Below are 17,439 nucleotides of genomic sequence, written 5' to 3'. Positions count from 1 at the left end.
AAAGTGATAGGAGATTTTTTAGTAATATTATAGCAGAAAACATAGTTGATCATATCAGGATAATAATTCATTCTAACTAGGCAGACTGATACAGAAGAATATATACCGTAACATTGGAAATCATTTTAGAAGAATATTATCTGAACTTTCTTAAAACCTTATAATAGCTTGAGTGGAGATATTATCCAAGAATAAAGTCAGAAAGCAACTATACCCATGGTTTTCTTCATAATATTGTAGAATACGCCACCCTGCTGGAACATGTGAGGAAGACCTTTTGCATAAGACCATACATCTTCTCCTGTAAAATAAAAAGATACAGTATTAGCAGAAAACCAGAGAGTTCAACCCAGGCTTGCTTTAATATGGATGAGCCTCAAACAGAGATTGTAAGGCAGATATTCTAAATAAGCAATGCAGTCTAGTATAATATACCATTTAGGGAGCAATGTGGAATGAGGGACTATGGCCCCTCTAAATGCGACAGCCATTGCCAAGTGCTGTCACAGAAGAATATAGGTCCAATGGTTCAAGAACAAATGGCATTTTAAGAGAAGCCAGAAATCCAAATTTCTAATGTCAATTCTCCCAGTTTTTAAACACAGGAACTGATTCAAAAATGACTTTAAAACTGCATGAGTCAATACTGGGCATATTAAACAAAATATACATGAAGACTCAATCCAGTTTAAAGTAAACTAGTACGCAACTATGGACTAGAACGACAGAAATGGTTACTGAAAGATATTTATGTTTTTAAAGTAGAATATAAAAATATATTCTATATTTATGTAAAAACTAATAAAAGCAGATGGAAAGGGCTAGGGAGTAAAGTAAATAGGCAGACTGAAGATAAGTAATTAATGTATTTTGTTGTTCCAAAGTTGACTTTTTCAAACAGAAATTTGCTGGGGGGGAATGATGAGATTTAGAATAAATATCAGAAGCCCACAAAATAGCCACAAGCAAACCACCATTTCACAGAAACATATTTTTCAAGAACACCCTTTGAAGTGCCTATTATCAATAAGAAGTTTCAAATAAAAAGTTAAGAATGATAACCACTATCCAGGAAGTTAACAAAGAATGGAAGGAACATAAAAGTTATTTTGGTTTGTGGAATATGGTTTTTCTGTGTGTGTGGTTTCATTATTTTCTAATTTGATAAGGTATATGTACTGCTTTTATACTCAAGACTTTATAAAGTTGATTTCTACTAGAAGACAATACTGTTGGATCTGAGCTTTGAATGGAGGTTATGATAATGTGAGTTAAGCATTCTGTACCTACAATCTCTCAGAGCTCTAACCCCTTTCCACATTCATAAACAGGAATATGAATCTGCAAGGGAGTTGGTGAAAGTATAAAGTTTAAAGTGTACAACAAAGCCTAAAATATATAAAAAGCCTCAGCCACTTAGCGTTTCAGTTAATTAGAACATTTACTTACACATAAACACTTCATTCACTAATGATACAGTGCAACCGGAATATGGCAATATTTAAGGGTGAACACAGAAGTTTAATTTAAAATTTTGAATATTAATAAGAAACCCCAAATACAGAATGTTAACAACTCTGTCAGAAGTTCTGACTGCTGAATTTATCATTGAACTTTACTTGGATTACTTCTCCGGTGGTAACCTTTCATTTAGTTATTATCAACATTATCTTAAATGTACTTAGTATTTTATAAAATACTCTAGGATATCAATTGTCAAATATTCTAGAATATCAAAACGTATCAAAAATTATATGGTAGCACTTAATTATTTGGTCCGAATCTAGAAGTGAAGTGAAGTCGCTCATGAGTCGCTCAGAGTCATGTCCAACTCTTTGCGACCCCATGGACTGTAGCCTACAAGGCTCCTCTGTCCAGGGATTTTTCCAGGCAAGAGTACTGGAGTGGGTTGTCATTTCCTTCTCCAGGGGATCTTCCCGACCCAGGGTCGGAAACTAAACAGGTGCCAAAATAATAAACTGCTCAGAACTGACCACCCAAATACTAGTAAGAAAAATGATGTGTCTTAATACTACTTTATAAACCCAATGATTCCTTACTTAGCAGGCAGAACTCTAAAAAGAAAGAATTCTACTGAAGTGCTTATCAACCCTGTGTTTTCGTCATGTCCCTAAGGATTCTTTTTAGACATTATTTTCCTAATCTGCCTTCCTAATGACATCTGAATACTACAGACACACTGTTTATCTGGTTATGTATTACGTATATATCTTACACTTGTTTCATTAAATAGAGTAAGATTTATTTTACCCTCCCCCAAGAACCAAGTTTCACCCCCTTCAGACTATATGGCCCCAGTCAGTATGCATACTCTATTGCTTTAAGGAAAGGGCAGATACCATCTAAATTCCTCCCAGATGGCTCAAGTAGTAAAGAATCTCCCTGAAATGCAGGAGCCTCAGGAGCTGCTGGTTCAATCCCTGTGTCAGGAAGATCCCCTGGAGGAGGAAATGGCAACCTGCTTCAGTATTCTTGCCTGGAAAATTCCACTGACCGAGAAGCCTGGTGGGCTACAGTCCATGGGGGCACAAGAGTCGGACACGACTTAGCGACTAAACCACCACCACCACTCAGCTCTGAGCAGGCACCTCACATGGCTTCATTTTCTCCTCACAACTGAGCCCTATTTCACAGAAGAGACAAGCTAAGAGAATGTAAATCATTCTCCCAAGATCAAATAGCCATTAAGTGGCAAAGCCTGGATTTGAATCCTGGGTACATTCTACAGCTTATACTCTTTCCACAGTTACTAAACCGTTGCTGCTGCTAAGTCACTTCAGTCGTGTCCAACTCTGGGCTACCCCATAGACGGCAGCCCACTGGGCTCCTCCGTCCCTGGGATTCTCCAGGCAAGGACACTGGAGTGGGTTGCCATTTCCTTCTCCAATGCATGAAAGTGAAAAGTGAAAGTGAAGTTGCCTCGTCATGTCCGACTCCTAGCGACCCCATGGACTGCAGCCTACCAGGCTCCTTGGTTCATGGGATTTGCCAGGCAAGAGTACTGGAGTGGGTCGCCATTGCCTTCTCAGAACTAAACCGCTACTAAAGGTCAAATCATGTTAGAACAAATTTGGCATAACCATCAACACTCTCCTTATAGAAACCCACAGCATCAACGACTGATTGGAAGAAAAAAAAAAGGCAAATTATTTCCTTTGGTGTTAATATATACACTTCCACTGAAGTCATGTTTGTAAGAACCAAGGAAAGGGATCAGAGATCAGAAAGCAGGAACTGTGACACAGCATAAGTCTCCCATCAGTCACAGACAGTTCGCATCCCTTCTAGAACTACCCTGGTTTAGGCCTGTCTCCTGCCTGAAGGGCTGCCACTGCCTCATCCTTGGTTTCCACTCTAATCTTCTCCCCAAGTCCCTCCTCCACACAGCCTTCAGAAACCTTTAATGGTTCCCCCATATAATAAGGCAAAAGGTCTAGTTCCTTTTCATGGCATATAAGTCAGCCTAAGATTCCTTGTCCTCACTCTCCCTCACATCTCTCATTAAATCTTGATTTCTACAAAGCAAACCACTAAACTGCTGTATTTCCCCAAAGGCCAATAATAGCTATGCATTCTTTAAAACTCAACTTAGGTGTCACTTCCTGTAGGATTCTTCAGTGGTGGGTAGGGAAGTTCCTTTCTTGCTGCTCCTATGTTATGAACACCACAGCCCTTGATCACAAGGCAGGTTGACTCAGTTAACTTTTCTGTTTCCCTTTCTATATCAGAAGCTTTTCAGAGTCAGGAAAAGGTCAGTGGCCCATTCGACTTTCTACTTTCAGGGCCTGGCACAATGCTGCAGAGACAGGAGCACTTAGAATTCATGTAATGAATAAATAGTATTAATAATGCCTGAGAGGAGTCCATGAAAAAACTTAGCTTAAGCACTATAATGACAACTGTTCTATAATGCTATATGGATAAAATGTTAACTAATGGTACTATCTGTATACCTCTTCATGAATTTAATAAAATCATAGCAAAAACAAAGCTAAAGACTTTTAGGTACAAATTTGGAGTTAAAAAATAAATAAATCACAGTAATGTAACGTATATCATGGTGACCATAGTTAATAATACTGTATTTGAAAACTGCTAAAAGAGTAATTTTAAAAAAAAAGCGGGGGGCAGGTAGAATTACTTTCTACTATTTCACTGGAATGCAAATTCTTAGAGAAGAGGACTAGTCTGGTAAAGCATCTACCAAATGTTAATTCACATTCTTCTGATAGCCTCCACTTATTTTATTTTAATTCAGCTGCTTCTTCATAGTACAACAGTAAAATACTTACATTGAACATACTGTGCATAACTGTACAAAAAAGTCTATAACACAACCATAGAAAACCTCTGTTCATACGCTGTCTTCCTCAAATCTTTCCTAATAATCTTTATTTCTCCTACCTGACAACAGTTATTATATATGGCAGTGATAGTATGGATGATTTTCCCTTTGGTTGTCTAATTTTCTTCCTCTTTAAAAAGAAATAAAATTTTAAAAATATGTTAAATTATTTTTAAATGATTTTTTTCTAGATTTTAGAAAAAAATCAGTTAATCACTAACAACAAAATAATGAGGCTAAAAGTGAGTTTAAAAGGTCATCATTCCAATTTTCTAACTTTAGATATTTAAAAAGGCAATTTGAAGTTTCTACTTGGCAATTTATAAAGCAAGTAAGATTTTAAAATCTAACATATATGTGAAATATAGTTATTATAAAAAGAAAAACAAAATCAATTTTGAAATACTATTTAGAGTCCCCCCTCCCCAAATATCTAAGTTAATTCTGAACTCAAATACCTATTACCATAAAGTAAACTGACCAAAATATACATTTAAACTAGGAACATGGGGCTGTTTCTACTAGAAAAAATTCTAAAGGTGTTCATTAGCTGAAAAAGTTGTTGCCATCTCTCTACCCTTCCTCCAGATTCTGCCATCTAAAATTGTATCTACCTTGAAAGAAAAGTGGAAGTGAAGTTGCTCAGTCCTGTCCCACTCTTTGCAGCCCCATGGACTGTAGCCCACCAGGTTCCTCCATCCATGGGATTTTCCAGGCAAGAATACTGGAGGGGGTTACCATTTCCTTCTCCAGGGGATCTTTCTGACCCAGGGATCAAACCTGGGTCTCTCGCATTGTAAGCAGATGCTTTACCACCTGAGCCACCATCTACTTTACTAACTGTCAAAATCATTTCTAAGAAAGGTATGCTTATTTCTCTCCTTGTACTCAATCCCTTATGCGTCTTCTCAGTGTAATCATCAGCATTAAAAGCTATATTTATCACACACATACATGCACACAAACCTAACTGTGTGGAAGTGTGTACACAAACATACAGAGTCTGAGTCTCTGGGGAGTACAAGTGTTTAAGAGAACTACTGTATTCTACTCCCTACATACTTGAGTTCTTTGAATTTTTAAAAGTAATATTATAATTGAAAAAATATGAAGAAAAAAAGAAACAGAATCATGTTTAACTTAATCTTCAAAGTATATTATAAAAATCACCATTTATAATATACATATTTACCTTAAGATACATCTATATACATTCCTTTTATTCAATTTTATAACTGTTCCCCCATTAGAAATATGATGTTTATAAATCAATTAGAAAAGTTATCTGATAGTATGTTAAGCATAATAGATGCATTAAGTACTATCTAGATTTGAAAGTGTCCTTCACCCAATATTTGAAGAAAAAATTCAAGAAGCAATAATGATATTCAGACTCCAAGTCATCTTAAAAATAAGTGTCTAAATACCAGGTGCAATTCTGAAAATACCCAAGGCAACTACAACATCAAGAAGTACTATGAAATTATGAAAAACTGTGTAAAAAAAAAAGCTGTGTAATTTAAACTTGTATATTAAAAACTCATGCCATTCTTTCAGGAAGATAGAAAGTAGTTTCTCAACTCCTGAAAGGATGCTAACCTTCGCAGTAAAGTGGAGTAAATATAACAAGTAGCTTAATTCCATCAAAGCAACTCTGACAACATATGTATAAAACTGACCAACTGTTTTTCACAAATCTCTTTATCTCTTGAAAAAGAAAATTAATGAAAAGTTTTGTGGAATATAATACTAAGAAAAAAGAAATTAGCCTAGTCTTTACAGTGGATGATGTACTGTCTGTCATATCTACCACAAAAAGCTGGCCTTTGCAAAGCCAGAGTTAGAGTTACTCACATATTGTATAAATAATGAAGAGAACAGTGTAAAAATTGTTTAATAACGTCCAAGTGGTCTGGATAAAGAAGATTAAAATCTGTGAAATATTACAGGTAAGAACACTGTTATTTCATTTTTAACTAACATCATTAGATTCAAAGTGACAAGTTCCATGAACTGAGCAAAAGATTGATGCACTCACTGTCTTGATACAAACAAGAAATATAAATTCTATTTAATAAATATCCTGCTTAAAAAAACAATAGAAAAACCACATGTCTCTGGCTATCAAGAAGTCAGCCTATTTAATAAGGATACACAATCATTATACATACATACACACATTTATATCTTTATGGCTTTCATCAACAGGTCTCCAGCTTCCTTTTTCTTTATATATAAAAATTATAAATGAAAGCTATAAAAGTATGGGAAGTCCTCAGTTGAGACCCTACAAGTAAATTTATGGAAGGCAAGGATCATGTCTGATTTATCTTTGTATCTACAGCACAGTCTCGCTCATAGCAGACATTTTGCTGAAAGGATCTGCATTCATTCATTCAACAAGCATGTACTTAGCACCTAGAAAGTGGAGGGCCAGTACTAGGTGATAGGGTAGTAAGTAAACCAACATATAAAATCAGGAAAACTTGTAACAGGTGCTATGAGGGAAATGAACAGGGTGCCATAACAGAGGGAACCTACTTGGAGTGGCTTAGCAAAGGTCTCTGAAACCCTTACCCTTGGGTAAGGTGGTCAGGAGGAAACCTCTTTTAAGAAAGTGGTATCAAAGCCTTACCTAAATGAGAAGGAGCCAGCTATTCGAACAGCAGAAAACTTGATGAGCTATTTGCTAAACTAACACATGGTAATTCACAATTTCTGCACTTTGAAATTTACAATTTTCTTAGTAAACCCTGTCATTTCCCATTTTCCAGCTCTCTCCAATCTAAACATCAAGAGTTCCCGGCACTCATTCACATAAGGTTGTGCGTACTTACTTAGCTATCCCCATATTGAGATTTTTTACAAACTAGCACTTTTAAGAAAATCTTCCCAGGAATTCCCTGGCAGTAATGTGGTTAGGACTCCGTGCTTCCACTGTAGAGGGCATAAGTTCAATCCCTGGTTGGGGAACTAAGATTCCACAAGTCCCACAGCATGACCAAATAAAGAGAGTATCTTCTACATAATTCAAATACAGTTATGAGAGAATTAGAGGTAGAAAACTAACGCTTACAGAGGGACTAATATACGGGCCAGGCACTGTTTTCGTACTTTAAAGCAGAAAGTCAAGTGACACCACCATAAAATTAGCAAAGCACTCTGCTTAAATTCTATGTCAGGAGTAGAAGTGGGAGAGTTTATGAAATGTGTGGGTTTTTAAGGTCAGCAACATAAATGCCAAAGGTGGAAAGAGAAGAGATCATTAACAAGAAGACATCATCTTAGTCAATTCCTTGCGGTCCACAGTCCAGTACTCAGACATTAAGGTCCAGAAACCTCAATTCAAACTCAAAAAGTGACTAATCGTAAACAAGAATTATATTTTACTAATTTTCATTATGAAATAGTAATATATTATTATGTTGACCAGAATTTTAGACTACTGATCATAATCTCACCGGTGCCACTGCATTTTTAATCTCCATGGAGAACATAACCTCCAAATGAATACAAGCCTCACCTCACTGTCACCTCCACATCAATACTTACATCAGGAAGCTAAATGAGTGATTAGACTAGAAGCTTGATGACTATGGAATCGGTAAAGGAATACAGATTTTTCAGCCAGGCCAGGGTAAGGACTGATCAAATAGTCCTGCCCCTCAACAGAGATTACCTTTCAGTTACCAGAATTTTCATGAGCCCCAGTTGACACATCTTTCTCCTTTGTACAGCACTGTATAAACAGTGCCAAATTCTGCTTTTCAACTGTTTTTCAATGTTCAATGCTGACCATCCATTCCATTTCTGCTGACACAGCCTTTCTTTAGCTATGTTAATGTCATCTATTTAATTCAATCAAAAAACCTTCCAAAGTGCCTACTACCTGCCGGGCACTATACAAGGTGCTGAGCATCCAAGGCTGGACATGAGCCACATCCTCTTCTACTGAGAAAGACCTCTTTTCCTGACCAGTCTCTGACCTGGAGATTACGGTTTTTTTAAAACATGCATACATCTAAGTTTACCCATTCTGTGCTGGTATTATTTAATTTACAGAGTTCTGGGAGTACACAACTGTTACCTAAGTATCAACTACAAGAGGTAATCCTGTGTACAGGAGGCAACTGAAGACCTGAGCAGTTAAGCAGCTTGCCTAAAACCACTAAGTTAACAAGTACTGAAGCCAGAATTCAAATTGTAGGACTTTCTGACTCCAGAAATCACAATCTTTACTCTCTTTCCTTTACTTTCCTTTACTCCACACGGTCTCCAATAAACTAAAAACTCTTAAAAGACAGAAAAACGTAAAGTGCCCCTAGTAAGTACATTTCTTGACATATCCCCCAATTCAATAATTACGTCTGACAAAATAAAGTCAGCAATATTGTTATAAATTTGCGTAGAGAGATCCCCTATTAATAGATCCCCTATTAACTAGGCCCCCAAACTTAAGCCAGAAATAAATTATCTTCATTTTGGAAGGTCAAGGCCCAATTCACTGATACTTAGTTCTCTTAGAAAAGACAAAAAACACCCAGATCACTTTTTTACTTGAAAGATCTCATCTCAGCAAAAATAAGGCTCCTCTAATATGTAATATATTTCAGTTTTACTTCTACTTTAAGCCTCAATAAAGCATACTAACAGTAATTTAAAAACAAAGATTAGCCAAGAAAAATAATGTAAAAAGTACACCATTGGATCATTTCCCAAATCATTTAAAGCTTTAAATCACCTATTTGGGTGACAATATATTTTCCTTTGTGTTGAATTATTAAAAAGAAATGCTTCTTAAGGAATCCCATTAACATCTACCTCTGTTTATTATGTTTTCCACGAGTTATAATGTAATAGTTCATTATAACTGATGGCAAAGAGTCACTGAGCAAATTATTTAAAACACAAATCCCGATGTACAAATAAGAAAAAGCTGATGGACTGGGAAAGGGAGAACAGGAAATGGATGAGAGATTATTAGGTGGGAGTGCAGTGAGCATGTAACCCAGAATCTGCAATTCATCAAACAGGAAGTCCTGAAATCACATGACATACAAGAAAATGAAATTTAAAAATAAATGACAAGGGACAAGGTGTACATGCTCAAAAGAGCCAAAGGGGTAAAAAATGAAAAAGGCTGTAAATGTAAAAATCACACTATGATTTTTAAAAAATGACAAGCAATACATTACACTTAAATAATCTGGTGACAGTAAGGGACTACTTTCACTTTCTTAGTTATGTTTTCCCAGGATTTACTCAATAGAGAATCATACTACCATCTATCCACTGTCAAAAAACGAAAGAAAAGAATTTTCTTCTAAAATATATAATGAGTTTTTACGTTGACCAGATTTTTTTCTACAAAGACATGAGAAAAAGTATATTACACTCACAGTTACGAAACACCATCTGAGTTAAGCCAATCTTACCCATTAACGTTGCTAAAAGACACAAGGAGTACATTTCTTTGTCAGCTTGCTCCTGAAGCTCCTTAGATGACAGTCTGCCGGTGACAGCACTGTCTTCTGGTTTCACAGTGTGGGCCGAGTGGGCAGCAGCAGACTGACCCCCTTCGGCTTTACTTTTCAGAATCTCGATTGTGATTCTGTCACCATGCTGTAAAGGAACTGGCTCCTTTTCCATTCCTGCCTGGGGTGGCATTAACTCTTTAGGAGGAAAGCCATATCGAATACACTGTAAATATGGCGGAATGTTGAATTCTCTGGCTATGCTTTCCTGAAGTTCAAAAAAGGTTGTTGAAGGCTTAAGTGTAACCATGGACTGCCGTCCATCATTAGTTGTGATTCGGATCTTTTTCTCCTTAGAAGTGGTTGGCGAATAGGGAGCCTTGGTAGGGGTGGCAGGTGCAGAGGATGGGCCATCACGAACAGTACTGGGAGAAACAGTCCTGGGCTGCCCCTTCTGTTCTTGTTTTAACTTCTCTGTTTTCCGTTTCTGCATTACAGAAGCCTGTTCCGTAATATTCTGTTGAATAGTTCTTTCAGTTTTACTCATGTTTAACTCCTCCTTGTGCAAAGTTTTCGCTTTCTGTCCAGTAAGAATAATTTTAGTTGGGAGCGGGGACTCCGACTCTTGTCCTTGTACATCTCCAAATCTTTGGGCATGAGCACCATCTATATTTACAGGAGTATAATCATCAGGATTCTTTTTGGCAGTCTGATGCAATATAGTGTGGACAACTTTCTGAACTAAGATTTCACTCCCAAATTCACCTGGAAAGTGCTTGGTAACAAGTTTCATCGCAACATCATACACATTGCTATTCAAAGATGCATCGCTTTCATACTGGAACCAATACACTGTTTCTCTGACCACTCTTCCACCCCATTCCAAAGTAATAGGAAAAGCTTCTGGTAGATTGTCATACTCTTTCCCATCCCAAAAATGTTTGAATCCACAACCACATTTGCCACCAGTGGACCTGGAATTAGTTCTGTCCCCATCCAAATACACAATAGATCCATCTCCTCTAACTCTTCGCACAGATGTGCCATGGCACCAATTACAAGCTGTCAGGTTACTCAAGCCGTAGTCTGGTACCAGGACATCTCTCACTGAATCATATGAGCAAACCAAATTGTTCAAGGGAAAGCTATAATTTTTGTCAGGCCTCAGCTGTCCATGAGTACTTTTTGCCAAGTTATACAGTTTCCCTCCCGGAGCCAACCACTCTGGAGGAACATGAAGTTCAGAAAGGGCACCACAGAGCAAACATTTGTGAAGGCGATTATCCATTACTGCTTTTTTAGCAGCTGCTGTGACTTCTTCAGGCTGAACTCCTATCACCCCGGTCCTCCTGTAGAAATACTGATGGACATCAGCCACCAAACTAGGATGGATACCATGCTTGTCCATAAAGACTTCTTCCATAGCAGCAACAAGCCGAAGTAAGTATTTATCCTGCAAACTTCTGTCTCCTCCAATAACGCAACCACCATCCTCCTCAAGTTTGATGTACTTCTTAATGAGGTCCTGAGGCACACCCCATGCTTTAGGAAGCAAATTCATAGGCAGTTTGGGCAAAGCAGCCCCTTTTATGCCTACCAAGGGGATATAATGGTTTCTACCAGAGCTACTCCAAGCGATACAGATTGGTTTGTTCAAATGACCATCTCTGCCGGTGCACTTCTCTGCAGGGATGAGCCCTGGCAGAAAGGTGGCTGAATAATCACCAGAGCTTCTCATGCCACTGAGCGAATCTAACAAAATAATAGGGCGATGAAGCACATTGGCGAGGCCAAATATGTGGATGTTCCGCAGGCCCAAGGGAACCCCCTCAGGCGGTACAAACAGAGGGTCACACTCGTTGATAATGTCCTCCCACTCAGCAGCATCAATGAAGTCATGGAACAGCGCTTGATACCGGGCCAGGTGCTGCTGGAAGTGCTGTTTAAGATTCTCTCTCAAGGCATGCCAGAAGAGCTCTCGGCCCACTAGGGCCCGGGACACAGCATGCACCAGGCAGTGCCCATCCCCGTCCACATGCACGGGAATGAGGCATTCCTGACTTTTATTGGCCCGCTTGATGTCCTCGAGGGTGTCATGCAAATACAGGAGGCTTCCGGAGCGGTCCTTGCCATAGCCCACCGTGTTGACATGCTCCGGTTCGATGAGGAAGGCGCGGTCACCCAGCAAAGCGCAATCGAACAGCTCGCCCTGGTTCATGTCCCGGAGCAGCTTAGCCCGGCCGGTCTGTTTGTCCATTCCGTAGCGAGCTAATATGGGCGACAGCAGTTTGCAGTGGTAGTTTGAAAGGCCCATCACCTTTACCAGTTCTGTGTTCTTCTTGGGTGCCCCCGTCACCCCGAGCAGCGCGTTCCGCAGCAGGTTGTGAAGCACTACGTCCGGGTCGGTCACCTCCTCCACCCCCAGCAGCTGTTGCTGCTCGTGCCGCTGTCCGCACTCGGTACACTCGATGCTGACGGAACCGGAGGCCGGGAAGAACAGACGCGCCTGGCACTTCGGATCCGGGCAGCTCCCAGAGAGGATTCTCCGGTCTCTCCGCTTCGAAAGCCCCCCCGGAGTCGCCGCCGCCGCCGCTGCCAGAGACGGCGGAGTCTGCGGAGCCTCTGGGGGAGGCGGCGGCGGCGGCAGCGGAGGCGGCGGCGGCGGCTGAGACATAGCTCTCGGCTCTCGAGTCTCGCTCCGCGTCCCAAGCGACCCTCAAAGGCTCATAGCCCAGACCCCCGCCGGCCCGACTCGGTCTCGTCCAGGCCCAGGGCGAATCACTTTCCTTTCCCTACCAGCTCCTCCTCCTCCTAAGCGAAGGCGGAAGCGCCGGACGTTGTTTCTCTTCTTACTTCTCCACTGCCGTAGCCGTTGCCCCGAACGTAACGGCCACCACCCTACCCCGCACTCACACTCACTCACTCTCGCTCTCTCTCCCTCAGACACACAGACATACACGCCCTCTCTGAGACTGCGCAGGCGCAGCTTTCGCTCTGCCCTCTGGGAATTAGAGTCTTTCAGCCTCTCGCCTGACCATCAAGTACTAGGAGCTTTGGTCCACAAAGAACTACAAGTACCGTGAGGCAAAGCGGTTCGGTGCCCGCAGAGAGGAGGAAGAGGAAAGCAATAGGAATGGGGGCAGACCGGAAGAGACTCACTCACGTTGCCTTCCGGAAGTTGTAGTTCTAGCTCAATCTCTTTTGTCGTCGTCCCCATTCTAAGGCCCAAGCAAAATGAGTATGAGAGACCACATTTCCTAGGATGCCGTGCGGTGCCATCAAGCTCACTTCCCCCTTAGGCGGAGGGAAGGATGCAGGGAAGCCTGGTTAAAAACAGAGTTAAAGGGAATGGGTGTCGGAAGCAAGAGGGTCTGAAGTTCACGGCTCCTAGAAGGGGAGGGGAATGAAAGGCTCTCAGTGAAGAAGGTACAGTAAATAAATGTCCAGCGACATGGCGGGCTGGGAAGTTGAGTGAAATGGTCTAATCAAGGCTGGAGGTCATAAGAGAAAAAGGGGGAGAATAGTGAATTGATTCTCGGAGTGTTACTTAATTTTTTTTCTGTCACACTCCTTCTCATTCCCGCCTCTATTACAAGCCGCTGAGGCTCTTGAGTCCCCTTTTCTGCATTCCCTCCCCCCCTCATTGGGAAGCACAGACGCCATTTGTTTCCTCGTTCCATGTACGTCTTTGCAGTTTACAGTGCAAATAAAAATACCTTAGTATGTGTACAGAATTTAAGTACATATCCAAAGTCTTTTAAGTAGTTTTGTTTGCTCCTTACCCTCAGAAAGTAATAACAGCTATCATTTATTACGTTCTTGGTATATGTTTGTCATAGCATTTACATACACGATAACATTTGATCTTCATAATGTTATAATAACCTTGCTAGGAAACACTTCCGAAAAGGAAGTGACTTGCTCAAGTTCAGGAGCTCTCAGACCTTGGTCTGTACCCATTTTACAGACAAGGGACATAGGCAGGAAAGGTTAGGCCAGTCTTGTACAAAATAGTAACTACCTTTTAGTCACTTATGGCTTTATAATTTACATAACATGATCACACAGATCATCCCACCCACACTCCTGTAACTCCTCTGCCAGATATTGTTGACTCCATTTACAGAAACAGACTAGAAGGAATTAAGTTACTTGTCCAAAGTCAAATCACCAGGATCTCTCAGATCCAGAGAGTGCTTTTTATACCACTTCTTATAAGAGAAAAAAGAAACTTTTAAGCCCAGACCTTTTGTTAGGCCTCAGGATCTCCTCTTAGTGACTCAAGGGGCTGTAAGGATGTTTACTATGTGCTAGGAAACTGTCTCCTCATGGAAAACACATTTCATATATTAATTGAAAGCTAGTATTTTTTTGAATATTGTACAGTCAGCCCCTTTCCCTTATCATTCTGGAAACTCTTGCTTTCTGAAACCTTAGATAAGTGCACCACCTCAAAACTTCTGAAACATTTGGCACAAAACAGATAGATCAGTACAGTCCATGACCCCATTCGAGTTTTCTGTAGCTGCCAAGGCTATATTTACCACATTAGGTTTTTCTGAATAAATAAAATTTGATGCTTTGAAATGAATTGTCTATAAACTAGACATTCCTAAAAGGTATTAGTACTGACTTTCACTAATTATTATCTACAATTTTCTTCTAAAGAAATGCTTTTTAGAAATCCTATAAATGTTAATTATTTTCTTGCTCAATTCTACCTGGCCTGTGCAAAAATAATGGTATCTCTGTATAAGAGAGATAATGTTACTTAACTTAAAGGGAATAATCTTCAATAAAGTTTTTCTTAAAGAATTGATTCATGCAGGAAACTGTTTATTTCTATTTTAACAGTAGTTTGGTGGTACACTACACAAAAGTTCTTGGAACTGAATTTTAGTTCTAAGGTGAGAAATTAGATATGCCTTTTAAATGGAAATTATTTTCTCCTGTGACAGAGAAGTTACACCTGTGGTGAAATTATATTTTTCTTATGACCAATGCTGAAGCTCCAATACTTTGGCCACCTGATGCAAAGAGCCAGCTCATTAGAAAAGACCCTGATGCCAGGAAAGATTGAGGGCAAGAGGAAAAGGGGACAACAGAGGATGAGATGGTTGGATATCATCACTGACTCAATGGACGTGAGTTTGAGCAAACTTCAGGAGATAGTGGAGGCCAGGGAAGCCTGGCCTGCTGCAGTTCATGGCGTCACAAGGAGTCGGACATGACTTAGCAACTAAACAGCAACAACATGATGAAAGCCTAGGTGAACAAGAAAGATAATGCCAGTGTGCAGTTCTAACATTGTCCTGTACTTTCATGTCAGCATCACCAAGTCGCATTTTCCTTGTTGATGTGAAACGAAATTTTTAAAAATTGCATCTGAATATTTCATTCTAAATTGTGCCTTCACAAAATAACTACTTCTTCCCTACTGAAAACTGGCTTATCAATCATAATCCATTGGACTGGTCCAGTGTTTCTTTATCCATATGGAACCTAGATTAGTTAGAAACAAACTTCCAAAACTAAATTTGATATCTAAACCCATTTGTTATCATAGTTGTCCTGTGTTTAAGGGTTATAATTTTGAAAGAAAAGAATAGAAATACCCTGGATTAAAGCATAGTTAATGGGAGGGAGAGAAGGTAAATTTTCAAGCAATTCTAAAATGAGATCATTTAACCTGAAAGTCATTTATTTAATGAGTCTATAGATGCAATGGAGAAGGCAATGGCACCCCACTCCAGTACTCTTGCCTGGAAAATCCCATGGACGGAGGAGCCTGGTGGGCTGCAGTCCATGGGATTGCTAAGAGTCGGACACGACTGAGCGACTTCACTTTCACTTTTCACTTTCATGCATTGGAGAAGGAAATGGCAACGCAGTTCAGTGTTCTTACCTGGAGAATCCCAGGGACGGGGGAGCCTGGTGGGCTGCCGTCTATGGGGTCGCACAGAGTTGGCCACGACTGAAGTGACTTAGCAGCAGCAGCAGCATAGACGCAAAAGTTCATCATTTATGCAAAGAAAGCTAACATAAATAATATATTAAAATTATTATATGTTGTGTATTAAATTATATTAACCAGGCCAAATCCAATATGTGAATTCTTTACAGGCACTTAGGCATGGATACCTATAAAGTAAGAAGAAGATTGTTAGGACAAAACATAAAATCATAGGAGTGCAGAAAGCCCCTAACCTGCTTATGTGCAGGCAATACACGTGTGTCCTTCCACTTCCCCTAATGCCATGATCTTAATTGCATAATAACCTGCATTATAGGATGCATAATAGTTCTTATTCTTGCCTCAGTATTCCAGATGGGAAAAATGAGCTGGGATCTAATGTTAGCTGTTCTAATACCCACCTCTTCTACCAGCATCACTTATATCTGAATTGTCAACCTCTTTTTTTTTGAAACCCTCTTTTTTTTTCTTTTCATAATTTCTAGTATGGCACTTCTAAACTTCCTGTATTGCTTTTAACAAACCTGGTCAATGTAAGGAGCAAGAGGCCTCCACTTGACAATGGAACAATCATCATTGTTTGTTCTTTTTTATGTGGAAAAAAGAAGGGAAGCATAACTTTGGGGCTTATTAGAAGTGGGCCTCATGTTTTCGTCTATGAAAGGTACATCTCTACTGAGAATTGAATATGTCACTTCAGATACCTACCCTGGACATTGACAAGCTTTCGTTGAAGTTTGGGGTGGATGTGAGAGGGACTTAATTACTGAAGTAGGTATTATAGGAACTTAAAAGGAGAAGATTGCAGAAGTTAATCCCTGTCCCAAAGAAACATCCCAAAGGAACTCAAAGTCTAATAGAATGAATGTTATTGTTTAATTGCTAAGTCGTGTCTAACTCTTTGTTACCCCATGGACTATAGCCCACCAGGCTCCTCTGTCCATGGGACTTCCCAAGCAAGAATACTGGAGTGGGTTGCTATTTGCTTCTCCAGAGGATCTTCCAGGCCCCAGGATCAAACCGTATCTCCTGCGCTGGCAGGTGAATTCTTTACTGCTGAGCCATGGGCTTCCCCAATAGAATGAATTGTTGTTCAGCTGCTAAATCATGTCCGATTCTTTGTAACCCCATGAACTGCAGTACACCAGGCTTCCCTGCCCTTCACCATCTCCCAGAGTTTGCTCAAACTCGTCCATTGAGAATAAGCAGGCTAAACTAAATTGTTCATAAATACAAGCAGAATAAAGAATATAATCAAAATAGGATAACTGATTTACTTTGCTGTACAGCAAATTGGCACAATATTGCAAATCAATTATATTTCAAAAATAAAAAAAAAACTGCAAGTGCTATGAAAAATTTACTGAGGACTTATTATAGGGGCAGGTGTTTTAAGTATATTATCTTAATTTTTAAAACAGTCCTATGAGGTAAGTAGGGTTGTCTTTATTATACAGATGAGAAGATTTAAAGCTGAGAAGTTAACATTATTTTCGTTATTACCACCCAGCTAGCAATTAGCAGAGCTGGGCTTCAAATCAAGGTTTTCTTCCTTGTTCCACACTCAGTCTTTCCACTGTATCATAGCTGCTTAGTGATTTGAGAGAGAATTCGCCAAGACATGA

At 39.7% G+C, this 17,439-nt stretch overlaps 1 protein-coding gene across 1 annotated transcript in view; it reads right to left on the bottom strand.

The window, feature by feature from the left end:
• Positions 1–12,767, bottom strand: part of VCPIP1 (valosin containing protein interacting protein 1) — a 28,403-nt gene extending 15,636 nt beyond the window's left edge. The window contains exons 1-2 of the mRNA XM_086336752.1: positions 9,802–12,767; positions 215–301 (exon numbers count right to left, since the gene is read on the bottom strand). Of these exons, the coding sequence (XP_086192878.1) occupies positions 215–301; positions 9,802–12,514 (2,800 nt within the window). The 5' untranslated portion in view covers positions 12,515–12,767. The remainder of the gene's footprint in view (positions 1–214; positions 302–9,801) is intronic.
• Between the last annotated feature and the right edge of the window lie 4,672 nt (positions 12,768–17,439).

This window comes from Bos grunniens, chromosome 14, assembly GCF_055505025.1.
Source record: "Bos grunniens cultivar Pamir isolate PY7600 chromosome 14, Bosgru_T2T1.0, whole genome shotgun sequence".
NCBI classification, from domain to species: domain Eukaryota; kingdom Metazoa; phylum Chordata; class Mammalia; order Artiodactyla; family Bovidae; genus Bos; species Bos grunniens.
This window is presented reverse-complemented; position numbering and strand designations above follow the sequence as displayed.